At 44.8% G+C, this 22,636-nt stretch overlaps 3 protein-coding genes and 2 pseudogenes across 3 annotated transcripts; 1 reads left to right on the plus strand and 4 right to left on the minus strand.

The window, feature by feature from the left end:
• LOC101783963 overlaps positions 1-418 on the minus strand; it is an 11,377-nt pseudogene extending 10,959 nt beyond the window's left edge.
• A 1,105-nt stretch (positions 419-1,523) lies between these two features.
• LOC101784218 (CLP protease regulatory subunit CLPX1, mitochondrial) lies at positions 1,524-7,892 on the plus strand. The gene is made up of 15 exons (XM_004952678.4): positions 1,524-2,373; positions 3,469-3,530; positions 3,667-3,767; positions 3,903-3,982; positions 4,415-4,465; positions 4,572-4,646; positions 4,722-4,799; positions 5,545-5,601; positions 6,257-6,327; positions 6,422-6,521; positions 6,601-6,705; positions 6,863-6,925; positions 7,003-7,125; positions 7,233-7,376; positions 7,490-7,892. The coding sequence occupies exons 1-15, from the start codon at positions 1,615-1,617 to the stop codon at positions 7,562-7,564; spliced, it is 1,944 nt and encodes a 647-aa protein (XP_004952735.1). The 5' UTR covers positions 1,524-1,614; the 3' UTR covers positions 7,565-7,892.
• Positions 7,893-9,058: 1,166 nt separating this feature from the next.
• On the minus strand, positions 9,059-10,176 carry LOC105914195 (annotated as a pseudogene).
• Positions 10,177-11,455: 1,279 nt separating this feature from the next.
• LOC101784370 (putative cyclin-F2-1) lies at positions 11,456-12,667 on the minus strand. The gene has a single exon (XM_004954948.1). It carries the CDS (start codon positions 12,665-12,667, stop codon positions 11,456-11,458), a length of 1,212 nt encoding a protein of 403 aa, XP_004955005.1.
• A 3,581-nt stretch (positions 12,668-16,248) lies between these two features.
• On the minus strand, positions 16,249-19,393 carry LOC101783808 (vesicle transport protein SFT2B). Its single transcript, XM_004952677.3, has 6 exons — positions 19,068-19,393; positions 18,809-18,862; positions 18,240-18,313; positions 17,079-17,196; positions 16,915-16,973; positions 16,249-16,572 (listed from the first exon to the last, which is right to left on the minus strand). Exons 1-6 carry the CDS (start codon positions 19,206-19,208, stop codon positions 16,494-16,496), a joined length of 525 nt encoding a protein of 174 aa, XP_004952734.1. The 5' UTR covers positions 19,209-19,393; the 3' UTR covers positions 16,249-16,493.
• Positions 19,394-22,636: the final 3,243 nt, after the last annotated feature.

A 22,636-nucleotide genomic window follows, 5' to 3' on the forward strand; every position in this document is an offset into this window, starting at 1 on the left:
GCTTGTTCGGACGGTGAGGACTAACAGTGGCCATTCCATAATGATGGATTAATTAGTCTTAATAGATTCGTCTCGCGATTTAGCCTAGGGGTTCTGCTATTAGTTTTGTAATTAGCTCATATTTAGTCGTCCTAATTAGCATCCGAATATCTGATGTGACAGGGTGCTAAAGTTTAGCCCCTGTCTCCCAAACACCCCATATAGATCATCCATCCAATGGACTAGCTGTAACACGCATTCCAAAATATGGTGGGACCCATGTGTCATTGATTTTTTAATTACCACCTTCGTCTCCCTCCTGAAATAGTCCTCTCTCTGTCCTCTCCGCCTCCTCATCCGCGGTGAGGAACGCCTTGAGGCGTTGCAGCCACCAAGACAACGGCGTGTCCGCGTCGGCCACGTGCTGCAGCAACGGCATGGCTTTAGCTGTGGTTGTGGTTCGGGCTCCCCGTCGAGGGCGAGGCCGGTGGCAGTGGGCGAAGCGGGGGAGGTGAAGATGGTGGCGGCGCTCCGCCTACTCGTCCGCGGCGGCCCAACAGCCATGCCCCCTCCTCATCCTCTACGGCGGTGCGAAAGCCACATCCCACCACCGCTTGAGATAGTGGCCACAATTTGTATCTCCTCGCGCTGCGTCGGCAGCTGCTCCCGCACCCCTACCTTGCGCCGGTGCCGCATCCCGCCTCTACCAAGCCGGCGTCCGAGCCCTGCGTTACGCCGGCGGCCACTCCTGACCCTGCTCCACCTCCACCGCCGAGCCTTGCTCCGCCTCCTCCACGCCAACGGTGAGACCACGCTCCGCCTGCACCGCGACGGCGGCCCAGTCTGCTCCACCTCCTCCACGCCGGCAGCCGAGCCCCGCTCTCCCTCCACCGGGACGTTGGTCGGACCCCGCTCCCCGTCCACCACGACGGCAGCCGGACTCGGCCGGACCACAAGGGAGCAAAGAGAAAAGAAGAGGCTCGCACGGGGATGTGTACTATCGGCTCTCGCCAACCGTAGCAGCAACGTACTATCTCTCCTCCTCTCTCTCTCCTTCTTAGGTTTAGTCCCAGTCACATCGAATATTTAGATACTAATTAGAGTATTAAACATAAACTATTTACAAAACTCATTGCACAGAAGGAGGCTAAACGACGAGACAAATCTATTAAACCTAATTAGTTCATGATTTGACAATGTGCTGCTACAGTAACCATTTGCTAATGATGGATTAATTAGACTCAATAGACTTGACGTTTAGTCCCTATCTGTGTAAATTATAAAATTAACTCATAATTAGTCCTCCTAATTATCCTAATTAGTTTCCGAATATTCGGAATTAACTCAAACACACTTAGAGTGCTTGACGACCGTGCCCTCGTCGCCGCAGTCTCCCCTCGTCCGATCCCGAGATTCCAGTGACCGCCGTCGCGGAATCCACGTTTCCCCTCCCACCACGTAAAAAATTCCACGAGCACACACCAGAGTGGAAATAAACAAAAAACACCCCCGAAATTCACTTCCCACACCCCCAAAAAATCCCCCAACAAATTGTTAGCAGCGGATCACTCTCTTTCTCTCTCCTCCCCGCCTTTCTCTCTCTAGACTTCTCCCCATCAATCCGCACCCACTACCATGTCCGGCCTCCTCCGGTGGAGGCGCCTCGCCGGTGCCGCCACGCGCGCGGCCTCCACCCTCACCGCGGCTGGCGCCGCCGCTGGCCGTGAGTGCTCCCCGGCCGCCGCTGGCGCCGCCGCCCCCCTGCCGCCGCCACCGCCGCACAGGCGCGTCCAGGAGCGGCGCAAGTGGGAGTCGTCCTCCTCGGGCGGCAGCTCGTCGTCGTCCTCGACCGACGAGCCCGAGCCGCGCCGCATCCGCGCGGAGGCCCACTGCCCGCGCTGCTCCAAGCACATGGACATTCTCTTCGCCCACCGGGGCCTGCCGCCCGCGGCCCCGGGTGGGTACCAGGCGCTCAACCTCTGCCCCAACTGCCGGAGCGCCTACTTCTTCCGCCCGCACGACCTCGCGCCGCTCCAGGGCACCTTCGTCGAGATCGGCCGCGTCCGGGCCGACCTCCTCGACCACCCCGCCGCGAGGGCCAGGGACTCCTCCTTCTGGGAAGCTATCAGGACCAGCTCCTCGTCGCGTGATGACGGGGACGGTGGGGGCGTGGCCGTGCACGTGCCGCCCGGTCCGCCGTTCCACCCCAATCTTAACGTCGTCCGCGTCGCCGGCGGAGGCGGTGGAGGGGGAGGTGGTGGGGGCGCTGGTGGTGAGGAGGGAGCAGGGAATGAGGGTTGGGGAGGTTCCAGTTTGGGTAAGGATCTTCCCACGCCCAAGGAGATTTGTAAGGGGCTCGACAAGTATGTGATTGGGCAGGACAGAGCCAAGAAGGTGAAATACTGGTTTCATTAGTTTTGGGTTTATTTTTGCCAGTGCAATTTGGTTACTCTTCATGGTTAGAGTTGGCAATTCGAGTCATCAGGGACCACACATTTTGCATAAGCCGACCAAAAAGCAGCATCAACATGCACTTCTTCACTTGATGGACTTTTACAGACTACAGTGGAATTTGATTGTTGATTTTCTTGTAGAGCCTTGTTAGCAGTATACTTTAAATTTTTACCGTGATCACTGTTTTGTGAGAGCTTTGGGTTTTTTCTCCCATAGGAAACAGAATGAAGTCTTTGCTAGCTTGAACGAGATGGCCTAAGAATCTAAGACCCAAAAGTGATGCTTCTGATAGGCCGACTGTTATAGTTGTATCAATACTAAAGCATGGTTGCTTGTTGTTATGTTTGTCTTGTGCACCGATAACATGGAGCTAGGGCCATGCGTTTTAGTATTTAACTGCAGCCTGATAAACTTCAATGTTATAGAGAAAATACATTGCCATGTATACTTTTATTTCAGAAACCTGTTCAATGAAATGAGTGTGTTCTCCTATGTATGTTGCTCACTTGCTCTCCATCTGAATTCTGATTTAGAATTGGGATTTTTTATTGTTTAACCTGTAGTTAGTGGAAATGGAAGAAATGTGGTTTCCCCATTTGGAAAAGGGAAATATATGAAATGTTGGTTTTGGTTGAAATGGTTGCCTATGAATGGACTTTGGTATAAATTGCAATGCAATCTTGGAAATGCACTTTGCCCACTGCTGTTTTTCTGTGTTTCCGCTTAAGCTTGTCCAACAGCTTTGATATGCTTGCTGAGCTCCGTTTTAACACTATGAAACAATGATAAAGAATCAGATACCCCGTTAAGACTGTCACTTGATCTAATCTTCTGTGCAGGATATTTTCTAGATTCTAGTTCCTTCTCATTCGTGAATTGTGATATAATCATGAATAATGAAAGTTTCGCATAGATGTTTATATTTACTCATTCCAATTGCCATGATAATCTTGATTGCTTTGCCTCGGTTTTGGGTACTCAACAAGAACAATTTTCAGAATGTCTTGGTCTGATGTAGCTTTTTTAAACCTGCAGGTGTTATCCGTCGCAGTTTACAACCACTATAAACGGATATACCATCAATCGTTACAAAAGGGGTTAGTTTTACTTTACCACACCAATTCTTCTTTTCTATAAAACAATGAAGGATATTTATTCCTGCAAATGTAGAAACTAGAATTTGCACATGTCTTTCAGTGACTAATTATGTGGTATACAAGCTAAAAAAATTAGGTCTGGGGCAGATTCGGGTGGTTTTGATGGGGAAGCTGATGATGACGACAATGTGGAACTAGAGAAAAGCAATGTACTGTTAATGGGGCCTACTGGCTCAGGTAAGGCATTTGCAGCCATTTAGAGTTGCCATAGATCTAGGTCAGTTCTGTCTTCTACAATGTTGGGTCAACTAAAATACTGTAAAAAGAAAGGACACTAAGCAGCAATTTTGGTTTGATTCATTTCTTTAACAGGTAAAACTTTACTTGCGAAGACATTAGCTCGCTTTGTGAATGTACCATTTGTAATTGCCGATGCAACAACATTGACCCAGGCAAGTATTGACTACTTTTTATGTTCCAGAGAGAAATGCACAATTTTTAAGAACACAACAAACCATCATGTAGACAGTATGCAGGCATCCATCAATTATATCATGTAAACTATGTTAGCATGAACAAGAAGCGACTATTTATGAATTCTGCATAAATCTAGGTACTGATTATACAATACTACTTTGGCTTGGAGTTTCTGAAGTTAATCTTGATTCCTTAATTAGTAAATGTATGGTGTGAGCTAACATGGTTAAGTGTATGTAGACTCAAATATACAATAGCTAATTACTGAGCCATGTAGCTAAAAAGTAAAAAAAAAACAATCATTTCTTACTTTTTTGCTACTGCATTCATAGTTTTGGTCAGTTCCTTTTTCCCATCCTATCCGCTTGGTTTCAGCACTGAGGATTAAATTGTCCTACTTATTGCAGGCAGGGTATGTAGGAGAGGATGTAGAATCTATACTATACAAGTTACTCACGGTATGTTTTTTGACTATACATGCAGCAAAGCATATTGAACTGTGAATTGTGTTGATATCATGCCTTCTAGAGTGAGCTTTGATTCTTCTATTTTGATATAAACTAGGTGGCAGATTTTAATGTGCAAGCAGCACAGCAAGGGATGGTGTACATTGACGAAGTTGATAAGATTACAAAGAAGGTATGGCGTATCTATCCTTGGCATGGATTGCCCCTCTCGGTGGGGATATAAATTAGTTTGTGATCCAACATGCAGGCTGAGAGCCTTAATATTAGTAGAGACGTGTCAGGTGAAGGTGTTCAGCAGGCATTGCTGAAAATGCTGGAAGGCACGGTAAGGCATATGTACTAACCTCCTAGTAATCCTTTTAGCTCATTTTTCTCTTTATACTTGGCATACTGAGTTGCAATTCTTATCAAAGTTTTACATGTCTCTATGCAATTTGAGTAAATTAAAGTTCTTATCTCTAGGCATTGAGTACAGATTATTGCATACGTATAGATTATTTCCTTGGTCAAATGGTATCTGCATCTGTATTGCAATTTGTAATGGTGGTTGACTTGTTTTACCTAGTACTGGTATGGACTTTTGCTATCCTTTACTGTGTGTTCTACATAGCAAAAATTCTTCTGGAGCTTCTCTTGTGATATCATCTTTGGGGTTTGCGACATGTGTACGATTTAAACCCGATATTCTGTAATTATACATTCATCTAGCTTATCCATTTGAAAGGAACTCAGTTCACTCGGTTGCAATTCAATGGATCGATCTTTGTGAGTCCTTTTCCGTTTTTTCCATGAAGGGTTGCATTTGGTAATCATAACTATCCTTAAGGCCTCACAACTTTGAGGTTACAGGATCAAACCCTTGAAAATTGATGAATAAGCCCACGCAGTTTGTGTGAATCAAGTTGTGACTGTTAGCCACAAGATAGGGGTATTATACCATTTGAGCTACTTACCACCTAGTCTTCGTTGGGGACGGTTTTCATTTTTTGTCAAACAAAAGTTTGTAATTTCTTTGTTATCCCTGTATAGATGTATTAACTATTTCCTTTTGAAAATTTTGACATGCTTAGATTGTCAACGTTCCTGAGAAAGGAGCAAGGAAGCATCCTCGTGGTGATAATATACAGGTAAAGTTATCAAGCTCATTTATTGACATACACTTTTTGGCTTTTCCCTCACAAGAAAATATGTCTGAACAGATACTGTGGATAAAAATACAGATAGTTATTTTTTCGATAAAAATACAGATAGTTATTTTTTCGATCAAATTCGGATACAAAGCTAAAGTCCACTGTCTTAGTATGTGTTATTTCACACTGTAACTCTATTGAGATGATATAGAATTTAGTTGCTCCAATAGGTCTGGGACCCTGCTTTAATGCTGTAAATCACTAGATTTTTGGAAGCTGACTACTGATTGTTGTACGCTACTTGACAGGGGTATCTGGGTTTGCATGGCCCAATTTCATTGAATATATACTTATATTGTATGCCTATCTATGCATATGGATATGGTCAACTTAGACTTCTATATGAAACAAAAGTAGTAGTAGTGAAGATCATTTTTTGTTGTAAAAGCATAATAGATCAGATATGTTTAATCAACAAACTGCTTAATCTGGAAACATGCCAGACTGTTTATTTGTGCCTCAAGTGTGGACTAAGTAAAGAAAAAAAATGACGCTTCCAAGTAAATCTTGATCTTGCTTTTTAGTCATCTTGTTGCTTAAAAATGCAAACACTGGTTAATTACAGTGATATATGGTCTTCATGCTCATGCAGATAGATACAAAGGACATTCTTTTTATATGTGGTGGTGCTTTTGTGGATTTGGAGAAAACTATATCAGAGAGGTAGTAGCATTGCCTCTTTGTAATATGCCATGTGGTGTTTACTCTGTCTTCATCTAAGGTGTTTTTCCGCTTCTCTTTTACCCCCCAAAAAAAGACGGCAGGATTCTTCTATTGGCTTTGGGGCACCAGTCCGTGCAAACATGAGGGGCAGTGGCATCTCAAGTGCTCAAGTGACATCATCTTTGTTGGAATCAGTGAGTAGAGTGGAGGTCTCCTATTTGATTTAGATGACTTTCTGCCCTAGAGGTGTTCCAATGCGCACCCTTTTTTCAGGTTGAGAGTGGCGATCTAATAGCGTATGGACTTATCCCGGAATTTATTGGACGTTTTCCTATCCTTGTCAGCTTGGCTGCTTTAAATGAGGACCAGCTTGTTCAGGTATCCCTTGTATCCGCTGTAGTTATTTTCTTAGAATCATGTTCTGAAGTAGTTGTGTTCCCTTATATGGAGAAGTATGTATATGTGTATGTTCATATGTCGATATGGTTGTCTGAGCACTCTCTCACCAAGGACTAATGCAACTCTATCCGTCCAGGTTCTCATGGAGCCAAAGAATGCTTTGGGTAAACAATTCAAGAAATTGTTTAGCATGAACAATGTGAGTATACTTGCAATGAAACATGCAGAAAGTAATATCTTCCTGGCGTCTCAGCTTGGCTCAACATTGTATTTCAGGTTAAGCTTCATTTCACAGATGGGGCGCTTAGAATAATTGCCAAAAAGGCAATGTCCAAAAATACGGGTGCACGGGGGTTAAGAACTATCCTTGAGAATATCCTCATGGATTCCATGTATGAGGTTTGTAGCATGACGATTTTGGCCTCTCCTTTCATTGACTCTACCCATATACTTTATGGAACTTGCATCTCTATCGCTTTTTCAAAAGATTTGCTGCTTTATTACAGATTCCAGATGCAAAATCTGGGGAGAAGCGAATTGATGCAGTGGTTGTGGATGAGGATGCTGTAGGGTCAGTGGACCAACCTGGCTGCGGAGCCAAGATCCTTTATGGTGATGGTGCCTTAGATCAATATCTCTCCAAGATCAAAGTAAGGATCGCGAACTCTTTGAATTTGACTTCACTGTTTGATGTTGCCTGATCATTATCTTCGTATCTACACCATCTGCTGCCAGTATAATAGTCATCTGGAAATTGTGACAGGCATCGGGAGATGGAGCAGGAAGCGAAGTGGATGGAGAAGCTGAGCTTTCGCCGTCAAGAGCCATAGGCATGTGATTCTTGGTTCTGACAGCTCTAGTGTAACCTGTAAAATCTAATCCCAATCGTATCAATGTAAGTATTAGCCTTTGTAAATGAACAGAATGTGCGGCGCCCATTGTTCTGTCAAGGCTTGGCACGCTGCCCAGCTGTTGTCATGCCTTGCATGATTTGCAGCAGGATTTGGAAGAGTATGGTCGGGTTCAGTATCTATGTCGTACAGAGACTGTCACGGTGTCATGTATAAAAGGGGTGATGCTCATAACTTGTAATGGCTGCTGGGTGTTAAAACCTGAGACAATGGAATGAAATGCAAGAGGTGATAAGGGGGCATGAAGGTGCAAAATGGCGTTGTCCAACTTCCCTTTTTTTAACTCTAAGCTGCACAATGTTTTTGGGGCGTCCCTTGTAGGGGTGGATTTTGGTTACGAGTATTAACTTCGAAAAGTAATTTTTTTTTGTTTGGATTAGCTTCGAATGAAATTAACTATTAAGGAATACGTATATTGCAACTGCACGTTCTCGAGGAAACGAAACCAGCAACACTCATCGGCTTTTCCTGTATGGCTGTATCACACTAGAAGGGTTTTTTTTCAGATATAAGTCTAACATGTCTCAGTTAAATAATCAAAAGCAGAGAAGACAAGTGAAAATTAAATCCTTGAAAAGATACATAGACAAGAAAAATAATCAGATCACATTGGAGAATCACCACCTAACAATATTTAGGCAAATTATCGGGTATCAGCTGTAGCAAAAGAAGGGAAAGTTGCATATCATGTCAAAATCATCCACAGAATCACAGCTACTGAACAGGTGTACTGATGTCTCTCCTTTCTGTGACCAAGCTGATGCTGATCTAAGCTTACCCATCACACTGCTTTCAAATGGCAAACACGTTTGGTTACAACATACATGATCGAGAAATTTGACAATTTATGATGGCCCTTGATAGTTTCAATTTCAAAATTAAAAATATCAATAGATAGTTGAAAAATATACAAAGTACCACTAGCACGCTTTGATGGTTCCAAACTACGTACCATGCAAGGGCACTCAGGTAACACCTACAAATGCAAGTTGGCTAATCATTTACTGGTAGCAATAAACCAGATGACTATAGTTTCCCAACATGAAATTAACTGGGAAATGAATATAACGTTATATAGAGTACATACAAATTACCTGGATTATTCTGTTACCATTGAATCATAAGAGCAGACAGTGTTATCCACTTATCCCCCACAAAGGAACACACTGAGCTTAACAAAGCATTGGCAAACAAAAGCAGGGTAACACAACTAGTTTAACTGAAAGAAAAACACTAGCCTTCCTGGAGGCAATTAACATGACCTCACCAATTAAACAACATTGGTCCGAACCAACAGAACAGAGACATGCATACAACAAATGAAGTGGAACTTCATATTTCAGGAGTCTACTGAATTACTGATCTAGCTACTATTAGAGACATTGCAGTAACGACACATAGCTGCAGGGAATGCAACATTTTCACTGCTCGTCTGCTAATGCCTCAGAGAACAAGGGGACATAAGGAAGGTATGGCTCCCAGCACTCATGTCCAAGATTGCGGATGACATGGACTTCCTTGCGGTCCATTTCATATGACATCAGTGTATTGTCATAAACAAAGTAAATCAAATTGCATTCTGGGTGAACTGTAATCACCGTGTAATCCAGATCGAATCGAAGATTCTTCTGTTGAAACAGAAGCAGAGTTCTGACCGAATGCTTCAATGTCCATTCATGAGTACCATGGTCATCAAGGATCCAGATCGACAGTTTGGAGGCATCAGCACCATCAACATTAACCAAATACAAGCGCCTTGAGCTTGATGGATGCAGCCAGAATCACCACCAGATGGCACGGGAATTGTCATCCATGTCTTTCCCTCCATTTCCATAGCCACTATCGCATCAAAGTACGTGAGCATATGCAAAAATATATTCAGAAACACACTTCTTGATGTATCATTTAGCATAACATCGTTGCCCCATTCACTTTCCTTGAAACTACATGCTGCAGTTTTAGAAGAATAGATCTCGACCGATGAAGTGCGAAGGGATTAGCCTTGCCTTTGAATCTGGCGGAGTTCGGCCGGCGATAGAGGCGGAGGCGGAGGTGGCGGCGCGGTCGAAGAAGGGAACGGGGACCGAGAGCAACTCCATCATATTGATTTTCCCCTTTCACAATTTCAGAATTTCGAGGACAAGTGCTCTACAAAATAGCGGGCTGTAGCGGCACTTTAGGGGCGCTATAGCGTTTTTGTGGTGCGGCGCTACGATACTGTGATTAGTGCCGATATTGCCGCTAAGTGCGGTACTGCGGCATTTAGCGGCGCTAAAACGCGTAGCGACGGTAGCTCTACCCTGGCTCGACGTTTATGGGCCGAGATTGAAGCCCATGCATCTTCTGTCAAGTTTCCAGTCCAACAATGACTCAAATAGCTGCCGGGTGTAGAAACCTATCCCTCGCCATTCACGAGTCACCGACGAAACATTCGTCATCGGCGGCAGCGGCGGCTGCTGCTGCTTCGCCTGAGCACAGTGGCTGCGTCACCTGAGCCTAGGACCTGCACCTTCTTGCCTCCTGCAACTGAGTGCGACATGTTTCTCCCTAGGCTACTCATCTACTGCCTTCTTTCTCTAGCAGCCGCCGCCCCGGATGAAGGTGAAGGAAAGGGAGATGATGAAGGGGAGGGAGGGGGATAGAGGGGATTGAGAGAAAAAAAAGAATGGAAAAGGGATCTGTTGGAGTATGTTTTTAGCCTCTCAATTCTTTTTATAGCTGAAAAGTGGAAAGGTGATCTATTGGAGTTGCTCTTAGATTTGCACGCTGTCCCGGTCGGGGAGAACTGGACGTGGCCCAGTGGGCTTTGAGGTTAAATGCAGCACTTGGCACATGGCAGAGTGAAAGTACGCTTTGATTCATCACCAATGGCGCGCTCTTTTGCGCCCGTGCATATTATGGCGCCATTCCAAATTGTAGATCGTAGGTTTATAGATATGTAATAATATCTATGAACATACAAAAGTTAAAACCACCTACAATTTGAAATGGAGGGAGTAGTTACGAACTTACAGCGTGTTTGAATTCATGTTGGGACCCAGATGTCGGCGGTTCAGAGAATCACAGTGGACTGGGTCAATTTTGATGTTGCACGTTGCAGAATTGCGGGTCAGCTCGACGTCTCAAGGTCAAAAGAAACCAAGCGATGCTCTTATTTCAATTTGACATGGAATCTATAAGTAGTATATAAGTAGTACTGATACGAAATGTGTCTGAAACAGTTCTGAACATTTATGGGATCCCAACATTTATACTATATAGGACAGCACACAACAGATCACAGTTTCAAACTAATCCTAAAAACGTCATTCGGTGACATCTTCACCGTCTCAAACTCCTCTGAAAACGCTGCAAAATTTTGAGAGAAGCATATATTTATAGGAATTAGAATAATGAAACAGAGGATGGATTATGTAGATTACTTTGTAAGCATGCATGTAAGATACCGATCATCAAACCAAAAACAAAAACAGTAGAAGAATTGTCACTTTACAACAGACACCCTCACAGGTCACAACACTGGGGCTAGTGCCAAGCGATACTGATGAGAAGCATACGCCGCAGGGCTCCACTGGGGAAATCAGGGAACACGTTTTATTTTAGCATATGGCATTTGAACCGAAATATCTTATCAACAATTTAGAATAGGAAAGCTAAAAGGTTACTGTGCTGCAGGGGGGAGCCCTTGTAGAACTTCGCATCTCATCAATTGCATCATGCGGCTAAAAACTACTTGGTTTACTAATTACAGACTATGTCAGGCCAAAATGCAACAGTACTCCTACCATTTTGCAGCAGCAGCACATATGTTCCACAGGTCAATGCATGGCGGTCAGCATGGTCGATGGAGGCAAGTAGTATCTGAGCTGGGTAGTGAGCTCCCAGTCCTCCATCATCTGGGCGCAACCTGGCCACACCTGCAGGTTCTCGTGCATGCCGTAGATCGCCTCCATGCATTCTCTCAGGTCCTCCAGCGCGTACCCCGCCACCAAGCACGGCGCCTCCAGCGAGTAGTAGCCCAGGACCAGCCTGGCCAGCACGATCGCCGACGCCGCCACGGCCGACGGCAGGAACGCCACGCACCGGTAGTCCAGCAGCGCCATGTCGGCCAGGTGGTGCGCCAGGGCCCTGGTGATCACCACCTCCTCCTCCTGGGAGTCCTGGCCGCTGTGCCTCATCAAGTGGTCGACGAACGTGTAGGCCGTGGGCCCGCTCAGGCGGTACCCGAGCGCCGCCACCAGCTCGCGCTCCGCGGCGAGGACCTCGCGCCGTGAGCACCCGGCGTACGCGGCGACGGCGTCGGCGTCGATCCTCCGCACGGTGTTCCTGTCCTCGTACTTTGCCGCGGCGAAGACGGCCACGGCTCCAAGGAGTAGGAGCTGATGCTTCTGGTCGCCGCCGGTGATCTTCTTGATTGACAGGAAGCGGTCGACGTAGGAGACGGTGCGGTGCAGGGTGCCAGGGGCAAGGTCGTAGTACCTGGAGAAGCGGTGCATCTTCTCGATGAGCTCGGCGCGGTCGGTCATCATCATGGCCCCCGCCTGCCTCTCGCTGAGGTAGTCCTCCGAGGGCCGCTCCGCCGGGTCGGTCTCCATCACCCGGAACGTGGCGTCGATGTCGGCGTCGTACTCGCCGCCGCACTTCTGCCGCGGCTGCTTCTTGTTGGGCGGTGGCGTCTTCATGTTGGTGACCGTGTCGTCGCCGTAGCTGCGCGGCGCTTGCAGCACCGCTACGGGCGTCGTCGGGGCGTCGTCGTTATGAGCGTCCATGGGGAGGGAAGCCATCAGGCCGGCGGCCGGAACGCGGACGCTCTGGATACCGCGGAGCATGGCGTTGAAGCCGGCGTCGTGGTTGCCGTGCCGGCGAGACAGCGCGAGAAAGTCCTTGGATGGCATCGGAAGGTCGGCGGACTTGGGAGGGCGCACGACGGCGTCGATGCCCCGGAGCAACGCGTCGATGTCGGAGCCATCGTCGTAGTAGCCGTACCCGCCCCACGCGGCAGGAGGGTCCTCCGCGTACGTCGTGGCCATCGTCGGCCGCACGTCGGCGCGAGGAGCGGCGCGGGCTAGTCCGGGAAGAAGGAAGGGAGCGACGGAGCACATGGCTCGCCGGCCGCCCAAGAAGCAAGGAGCCCCTGTCGGAGGAGCGATCAAGTCGGTCGCCGGCGCAGGGAGGAAGAGAAGTTGTGGACTGGTGGATCGAGCGTGGAATTAAGCCAGGAGCTCCGACGACGACGGGCAATTGATGATGGTGAGCTCCCTATATATCGCCGGCGTTTAATTCGAGATGATCACCGAGGTTTGTTTGCGCAGGATGTACGCTACGCTGCTCTGATGGACTGATCGAGTCGGACTCAATTGCTTGCATACGACGTGCGCGATCGATCGAGTACAACCTGGACAGGATTAGTTGCGCTTGCACCGCGCGACTGCTCCGAGGTGGACAAGGTTGAGTCCGAGTTGACGGCCGGGACGCGCTGCTCCGATCGGAGACCTACGATCGCCGCCCAGAATTGGTGTCCGACTAAGGTTTTTTGACCAGGCGTTTTGTTGCCACAAAAGTTTATGCCACCTATACTAAATCATACACGTATTTTCTGGCCATGATTTGTCTAACTTGTGGCAAGCAAATTTCCTAGCTACAAAAATGGCGCGTCACAATTCGGCATGGAAAGTATCGCAAAAGTACATTTCCTATGAACTTCTCTAGATCTTGAAATTGGTAGGTTTCTTCTGGCTATTCAACGCGGAACGCCCAGGGACCCTAAATCGATTGTTCTTAAAATTTAGGATTGTGTTATACGTAGGGATAGGGCCAAATTCTATGCGATGTTTAGTGTGCGCTTGCTCAGCTGACAGACAAAATGAAACGGTAGCATCTAGCCATCTAGTAAGGGTCTGACGCTGCTGGTATGGTGTTGTCTAGATAATCCCTTCCATCTTGAGGAAGATGGTGTGAATATTCGACTGCAGAAATGTCTGACGCCTGTGAATAACCCCCCTACTGAATGGTAACATCAATGCAACAATTACAAGACGGGTAGTAAGCAGTAACCCACATGCACTGAGCAGTACTGCTAGTCTGATTCACCTACTAATGAGTACTGTGTAGACAGCTATCGAGTCGCTAATAATGAATTGCCACAATGTTTTGTCCTCCAACCTTCAGCATCGAATGGCTCACTGGCAGCGTCGAAACCCAAGTGTACTCCTCTGGGATCACTTTCAGGGCTAGTGGTGCTGACTTTGTTCAGCTTCATACGCTTCTTTAACCTCCTTCAAGTAATGGGGCAACCGTCTTCGCCACTTATGCCTAATTATACGGGCCCGCAATATTTGATTATAGACTATCGAAATGGCCCTCCCCCACAATTTATCCTTGTATAGAGGTGCATCCTGCCGCAGATTAATATGCTCATCGCCTGAAAAAATCTGAAAGAAACACACATTGCTCCATAGCTAAATGACAAGCTTCTTCAAACACAGCAAGAGGCTGAGAACACATTTGCAAAATACTATGATTTACCTGTCGAGGATCGCCAATTAAAAGTTCTTCAGGGTAACATACCATCTTGAGAGCGGTGGCAAGTTTCAGTAAATCCCAATCCTCAGAGTTAATGTCAGATATCCTTTTAAGGACTTTACCAGCCTTATGCAACGTTTCAGAATGTTTATCCACACAATAATCACAATTATACACGAGCCATACCACCTCAATAATATCATCATTAACCTGGAAAAAGAGCATTTCTACATTACTAACAGAAAAAAAAACACGAATGGCAAAATGTTCTGTAAAAATATTGCATCGAAATACTTTGTCCAGTGAAAATCAAGGATTAAAAGTGCACATAAAGTGTAAGAGTATATGACAGGGAGCAATAGAGCATAAAGCACTTAATCCATGATTCAAGACATGCGACATGAGGCGATGGGCTCACCATCTCTGTTCTTTAGTCAAAGCCATATTCATCCAGGACAATTTTCATTCCTTCACTCATCACGGGGCGGTTTTTGTTGGTCAGCTCTCCAGGCACTAAACAATGCATGCAATTCTTGAGGCCCCACATCAGCTCCATCACGGTACCATCATACATGCCGGATACTCCCTGAAAAATCCGCAGCAAAATTGGTGCCTAGAATTGTTCACACTTCACAGTCATAAACAAACAAGGGAAGCCAACACTAACCATGTTCTTCAATTATTTTCTTATATTCAAGACTTCCAACAGCTAATTTCTGATCAGGCTTGATATACTTCTTGATCATCGTAGCAAGCAGTTCGTTAAGACCAGTATCAAGGTTAATGGCGCTGGATTTATCCTCAAAAGTTTGAAATTCTTTCAGCCAAACAATCTGATAACGAAACGAACAAGGACAAGCATGTTAAGGGGGGAAATGCAGTTAGTGAAATGTCATACCATGTCCCTCAAATCAATACTAGAGTGGGTAGTTCAGTAGGTAACGCCTCAATTGCTAAAGATATAGCCTTGATCATGTACTCAACATTGTATAGAGTAAGTCAGAATATTCATGTGCTAAGCTAATGCAATGTAGGTTTAAAACAGACCATAGTGGCGTTTTTTGGTAGTAGTACCATTACCATGTCAGGCCTCAATCATCCCTAGCTAGCAGTTACTAGTTAGAAATTCGTGCATGCCATGTATAAATCTGTACCAATCGATTCCTTAGATATCCCTTTGCACCCATGGTGACCTTTTAACTAGTTTTGGGGCATACATAAGAGTAATAGCATCTGCATGCTTTCTAAACAGCTTTATGGAGGCAAAGTTTGCGTTTGGAGTTTGTTAAATTAGTAAACAGCTAATGAGTAATGACTTCACATTCATGTTTCTTCATTTGCTGCAAAGAACAAGTAAACGCGGCAAACATAAACGTTGCAAGATCACTGCTCAGTATAGGTTGGATACAAGCTAGCAGCCCAGAAAATTCACGATCAGATCACCGCCGCCGCCCGCCGAGTGCAAATTTTTACTAACCCTTTTGCAGATACGATTTGTCAAGGACGGTGCTTGGGCCATATTGTTTATGGGCTTATATTATAGGCCGAGAGAGTTGTTGGCGGGCCTATCTGGGGCCCGTGGGTGGCGTGGCACATCCAGCCCACCCAGTAGTGGTGGCATTTGGTGTTTTGTATTCAGTCGGTGCTTGATTTAGATTTGAGCGGGTCCGTAACTAACACGATTTCAGCAGAAATTCGTATATGCTAGGTGCGTACTAGTTATGAATGCTGATTGAGCGAGTGTGAATGTAATTGGGAGAGAGAAAAAAAAAAGGCAGCACCAAAGATTGCGTGAGTCGTCAATCGTCGTGATGTAACAAAGGCTCCAAAATCAACGGCATTCTGCAGGTCAAAGCATATCATGCTACAGGAGCACTGTGAAACTTCTTTACTCAGCAAATGATACAACAATGTAAAACAATGTAACGAGCCTGTTCGCTTCAGCTTATTCAGCCGGCTTATCAGCCATCAAACAGTATTTTTCTCTCACAACAAATCAGCCATTTCAGCTTTTCAGCCGGCTTATAAGCTGAAGCGAACAGGCCCACAAACCCACGGTGAACGCACCGAGCGCTGCACAGATGGAAGAGAGGCCCAAACAAACTGAGGCGCGGATTGCACGTGTAAATGCATGGAAGGGGGAGAACAGACAATAGCACAATCTTCTAGTCTAGCATGAAGAAATGCACACAACTAGATTCACATTGATTAATGATTACAAGATAGCCTGTTGCCCTGTTGGAGGTGGTGAGGTGACTCCCTCCTCATCTGTCAGAAGTACACGCTAGATTACAGATAGTATCTTTCTAAATCCGGCAGACAACAATGTTTGCTCTAGAAATCGGTGTCGAAGCAGGATGTCATCACTTTGGACACGATCGACCTTGCGAAAGGTATGTAGCTAAGGCTGTACCTGCACGCACCACCAGTTGAAACTTCAGTTTTGTCCATAAGTCCCAAATGCTCATGCAACACTAATTTTGTAAGATGCTCTCCTTTATATGTTTAAACATGTCTGCGCACTCTTGAAAAAGTGAAAAGGCAATTCTTCAGCATGATACAAGTTCCGGTTGCTCATATCGTGGATATACACGCTCTGATACCTCATCTGGTGGTGTCTGACTGGGAATGATACTTAGTACTAGTGCTTAAGGTGGCAACAAATTTAGAATTAAGTAGAAGAAATGTGGTTGGCAGACATCATGCAAGGTAAAGATATGTTTAAATTCACCCATTGAAGGATAACTGAACTTACCAAACAAGGGCACCAAATTCCAAAATGATGGCCAGCAGAGTCAACAGCTTGCTGTGAACCTGTTTAGGGCAGAAAGGTGTGATTTACTTTATTATACTATTTGCATTGACATATAAATTATAAAACTTCACCAATTATGCTAGGGCTTAGTTCATTTTACTTACCAAGAGAGCACAGAATAGAGCAATTATGATGCTTGCAATGTATAGAGCAGTGGCATATATTCGCACTGAATCAAGCATCATATCAAACTGCCTTTTGGGGCCTATAAGAAATGCTGTACTGCCAAACAAATGATCCCTCCATTAGTTGACATGACAAAGAACCTTTCATAGATAAATAAATAATAGAGAAAGTTAGCAAGCACATTACACAGCGTGTGCATAGACTTATCAGATAACATACGCTATTCTACTGTGGCAAAGTTCAATAGTATCTAGCAGGGCAACTTTTGTTACAAGATAGTTCAAGAAGTTTCGAGTCTGCCAGAAAAACAGATGCAGCGTCATGATACAGATATGAAGAGTGAAGGGCTGTACTAATTTTCCACCCAGGTGTAATATGAACAGTTCAATGTTAGTTCTCAAACTAAACATTATGTTGATATTTCTGGTGTCCAAGACAGAATAGATATAATTTGGTAGAGGAATAGCTAATGATATGCTAGCGGATTCTTTGATCTAAAATTGGGTCATGGATAGCGCACACTTCTTAAGAATAGTTTAGTTTAAATTTAAATGTTATAAACTGGCCTGAGACCTAACTGTTATGTGTTAGCCCCCTAAAGGCACAATTGCTAATTAACCCCTGATGGCAGTCTAATTACAAAAATATAAAGAATTTCAAGGGTTAGTTTTGATTGAGGGACGAAACACAAAACGTTTAGGTCCCAGGGCAGTTAGCGCTATATTAAGAGGGAGGGAGCTGCTCTAGGGATCCGATGATGTCATTAGCCAGCTACCCCCCAAAACCACCTCCAAACCAATATGAAGAGTGCTCTGCTGACTTGAAGGCCAATGCAGATGCCAGGAGGTTCTCCCAGCTGATCAACACCTACACTGACTAGAAGGGAATGACATCGCCTAATATAGGTTCCGATCCCTAATTTCCGCATAATTAAGCACAGAATTCTTGAGATACGCCATGCTACTCATATTCGTTTGAGTTCCAACAGTTTGTGCATCGACTCAATTTTACTGGATGGTATCTTTCACCTCTCTTTTTGGCAACTATCAAGAAATTCCTAAGGTTTTGGGCGGAAAACCAAGATCCAAAGCAGAAACAAATATATGTTAAGCAGAATTTTGACAGCTTGTGAAACAGACCTTCCAAGGGCCATCAAGTTGCCAAGGGTGAATGTTACCCCAAATTTCACCGGATTGAAGAAAACAAGCATTGACTGGAACAATGGACATGAAAAATATAAAATAATCCATAAGGGTTTGAATGTGGGAAAATATAAGATAATTATAACAGACTAGGTAGGTATAAATATATGAATACAAGTGCAATCATGAGAACGAAACAAAAATTGCATTGTGATTTCCCTTCAGTCATGCTAGATTATCATGATGGATATATCCTGAGGACTGCTATGCTAGCTGTTGTATGTTTCCTTGAATATTACTAACACCATACTGATAATTGAGTTAATATCCACAGATTATTTTAAGGAAAAACATGATCATATGAGGAGACTTGGAACTTCTTCTTCTTTTTTTGAAAATAAAAAGAAGAGCTTAGGGACAATGCTAGAGCTTTCAATTAGTTGCCTGACTTATTAACAATCGTAAGAGTGCTTTAGAACAATGCCAATTTCAGCTATATAACTAATTAGAAACAATATCGTCGCCCTGAACTGAGAGCAAAAGGCAGCGAGGCCAGGTGAACTCACCAAGAAGGTGCATGTCAGGCCGGCAGCCAAGCAAATCGCGAAACCATAGAGCCTCTGCGCACAAGAAGTCAGCAAGACATGGTTAGACAGCGGGACCACATTGCTCGAGCGATTTTCCCGCGATTCCTCGCCGACCCCCGCGGAGACAAGCGGCCACCTAGCGAGATCCGCGGCTGGATCTGCGGGTAGACACGGCCCGCCGGCCGCCGGATCCAAGAGAGGAGGGGTAAGCTGAGGGGGTTCGTGCGTGCGTGCTTGCCTGGGTGGTGTTGAGGGTGCACTGGCGGTTGATGTCGTCGAAGAAGGACTGCTCCTCGGGGGGCGGCAGCGCGGACTCCTCGTCGACCTCCATGCCCACCAGCATCTTGGCCCGCTCCAGCGCGCCGCGCATCGTGTCCATGGCCTCCGGCTCTTCTCCGCTCAGCTCCCCTCTTCGTGTTCCCTCCCCCTGCTGCGAGTGAAGGGAGGACCTCGCACGTCGCCGGCAAGGAGCAGGCGGAGGATCGACGCCGCGCCCAGTCGAGAAGTCGGAGGATTTCCGAACAAAGATAAATCTCTTCTCGCAGTAGGAGCAACTACCCCACTCGATGCACATTGGTCATAGCAATAGTTGGGTTGATTTGGAGTGTGTTATTATGGGCCGGGCTTTGCTTAGATGGGCTTTGCAAGAAACGAGGCGCAAGAGAGCTCCAACATGGCCTAATCATCAATGTGCTATGCCACCCCACCCAGCTCTTTACCTTTTCTTTTTCTCCTCCTTTTTTTTTCTTCAACTCCACTCTCTGCCAACGGTTTTAGGTTTAAGGTTAGAGCTAGGGTTTTGGATTTAGGCTGGAGGAAGTCTTCGGTGGTTTGTCAGCGAGGTAGTTGTAGCGGGCAGAGAGCGAGTTGTACGCGGATAGTGGCCCTGCCTATGGTTTGTGATGGTGGTAGAATGATCTAGGAATACGGTAGATTTAGTGGTGAGGAGATATCGAAATAATAGGGAATGAAGGGAGATAAATGAAGGGAAGTGGCATCGGGAGAATATGCAGTGCAAATCATATCGTAGGTGGAATCCTGGGAACTTCCTACCATGGACCATCAGATTGGAGATCTACAGTGCAAGCTAAGTATAGTTCCTCCTAATATTTTTCATATAACCCTCCACCTTATATTGTACACCACCTACCTCCCGACATTACTGTCTCAGTGCAATAAATGTGACCCTGCAGTTGCAACTGATCAATGTTCCAAGTTGCAATCGATCTACACTTGGAGTTGCAAATACTGTTGACTAGCTACTCCCAACTGAGTTAGGAATATTCCAATTTAATGCGACCAGGGGAGCATGTGGTCTACAATATTTGCAACTTAGAGTATAGACCAATTGCAACTTGAATCATTGGCTAGTTGCAACTGCACGATTGAATTTATTACACTTAGATATTAATGTGGGGAAGTAGGTGGCATACAGTATAAGGGAGGGGTTATATGAAAAATGTTACGAGGAACTATGCTGCTTGCATCGTAGATCTCTGATCTGACAGTCTATGGTGGGAGTTTTCAGGATTCCACGGATGGTTTGCACTACATCATATTTACGCCAGCAACATCACCCATGTAGTGTTGGTGTCTGTAGGCTCATCTATCTACCTACTAAATCCACCAGTTAACTCTTTGCTATGTCCACACGGCTAATTTCACCCACTGAGATAGTCTTTCCTTCGTTCACACGATTTTGTGTACCCAAGGATTCAACTCAGTTAAAATGGACCATCGAGATCTTTCCTGGCATCGTCTTCTCTCTCATCACTCAGATCCAACGACTCACGTTGTTTGGTTACCCCTTCGCCCACCTCCGCACCCACGCCCTCCCCCTTGCCCGCGTTTTTGAGGAGCCCCCAATCCCCTATCGACGCGATGCGACTCCTCAGCTCCCCGCAATACTACTCACACCACACTGTCGAGCGCGACGCCGTTGTCTCCGTATGAAAATTTCAATTCGCTCCTCCTTTGCATGTTTGCTACAATGAGCAGAAGAGAATTCCTAACGTTTCTAAAATTCGCTGTATAATCATCTCGCTAAATTACCGCGTGCTGATACTAAGCATTACAGGAACATTGACAGGAGTAACATAAATGTCCAATGGCTAAATTAGAAGCTATATTTTCTCCGTCCTAATAAGAAGGCTACAACCTATGTTGACATGCTTTGCTAGGAAAAAAAATGTTAATAGGCCTTAACATACTAACATAGTATCTTATTGTCATTCTAAACAAAAGTATCGTAATGTTGTTTTGGTCTACTACCGTTAGTAGTTCAACTATGAAGACTCAGCCACACCAGTTTAGTTCATGAGGAAGATGTTTTAGACATGATTATAAAATACTTTAAAACTTTATAACCCTGTATAGGTGCGGTATTCTAATGAACATCATGATTGCATTGACAGTCAGTCCTATCAAAGAATTCTATTGTACCTGGGGGTGGTTTATCTAATTTTTTTTTTTCAGTTAATGTTTGTGCTAGCTATATTGTAGCTATGTATCAGTATGTTTACTGCTTACTGGGCTCAAGCAAGTCTGAAATTAAGCTTCTCTTCTTGAACAGCTTGCCGTGCCTCCTATGTTTGAGATGTTTGAGGGATACATGTATACCTGAGGACGCAATGCTAAAGGATCCAAGGAGGCTTTATGCACCAGGCCGGATATATCACATAGTGGAAAGAAAAATGTGCAGGTACCCTTTCCTCATTTGGTGTTCTAAAATGCAAGAAACCTCATGTGGCCCCTGATATACAACCTTGTTGCATAGTATCAGTTAATTGCAGGAGATGTCCTCACAACTGACAGGAATAGAGAACAAGTTATGCTAATAGTTTTGACTATTCAACTCAATTCTTTCAAGAGAACCATCAACTGTCACTTTGTAACTATTCATGTAGTCAGTATTTTGTTAGGACCGATCTGCTATCGTGCCATATTCATATGAAGTGGACTATCGGTTCTGTTCTTGGCCTTCTGTTTGCTTAAATTGTTTGTTTTGCTTAAAAGGCATTCATGTTGTCGATTGTAGGAATTCTGGATTCTGAAGAACAAGGGAGGTCTTTGCATCAGTATATCATCAAAGGCGATGACTATTACCGGTATTGATGATCGGAGGTACTGGAGCCACCTTGCCACAGAGGAATCAAGGTAGCTTTTTTCTTTCCCTTTAAGAATGTTCATTTGCATAGCTTCTCTTAACAAATGAATCCCATTAGAATTGGCATTGCTGCAAGGCTGCAACCACTTCCAAGTCTCAATTTAAGTTCAGGTTTTTCAGGACTCCTGATAGAAAACCTGTCATACTCTAGTTAGTCCCTTGATTTTTCATTTTAAGTTCCACTGTGCACAGATTGTGACATTAACTAGAAAATGCTCACAGACGTTAGTTTTAAACCTAATAGTGATATTTCTATTATTTAATATTTTTGTCTGATTGTGAAACATAACTCCTTATTGGCTATCAAGTTTCTGGTATAGGGAGGATATGTTCCACGATAGTTGTCCACTAATGATATCAAGAGTGTAGTTAATTCAGTATTTTCACTATGTATTTGAAGAGAGTCGTAACGTTTTCTTTGTTAGGGGTATTGATGATTATTTAACTTTGATTTTTTTCTTGGAACTGCTACTTCCTTAATTTAAGAATTTTAGTGAACACATATACTTCCATCTGCTTCAAGCGAACATCATGATTGGGCTTTGAGATTTTGGTGTATTTAGAACTTCAGTTCAGAAATGGTTTTTAGTTCACATATATTTAAATGACTCTTCATTTATCCCTTTTCATGTTAACCTTAA

Source organism: Setaria italica, chromosome I, assembly GCF_000263155.2.
Source record: "Setaria italica strain Yugu1 chromosome I, Setaria_italica_v2.0, whole genome shotgun sequence".
NCBI classification, from domain to species: domain Eukaryota; kingdom Viridiplantae; phylum Streptophyta; class Magnoliopsida; order Poales; family Poaceae; genus Setaria; species Setaria italica.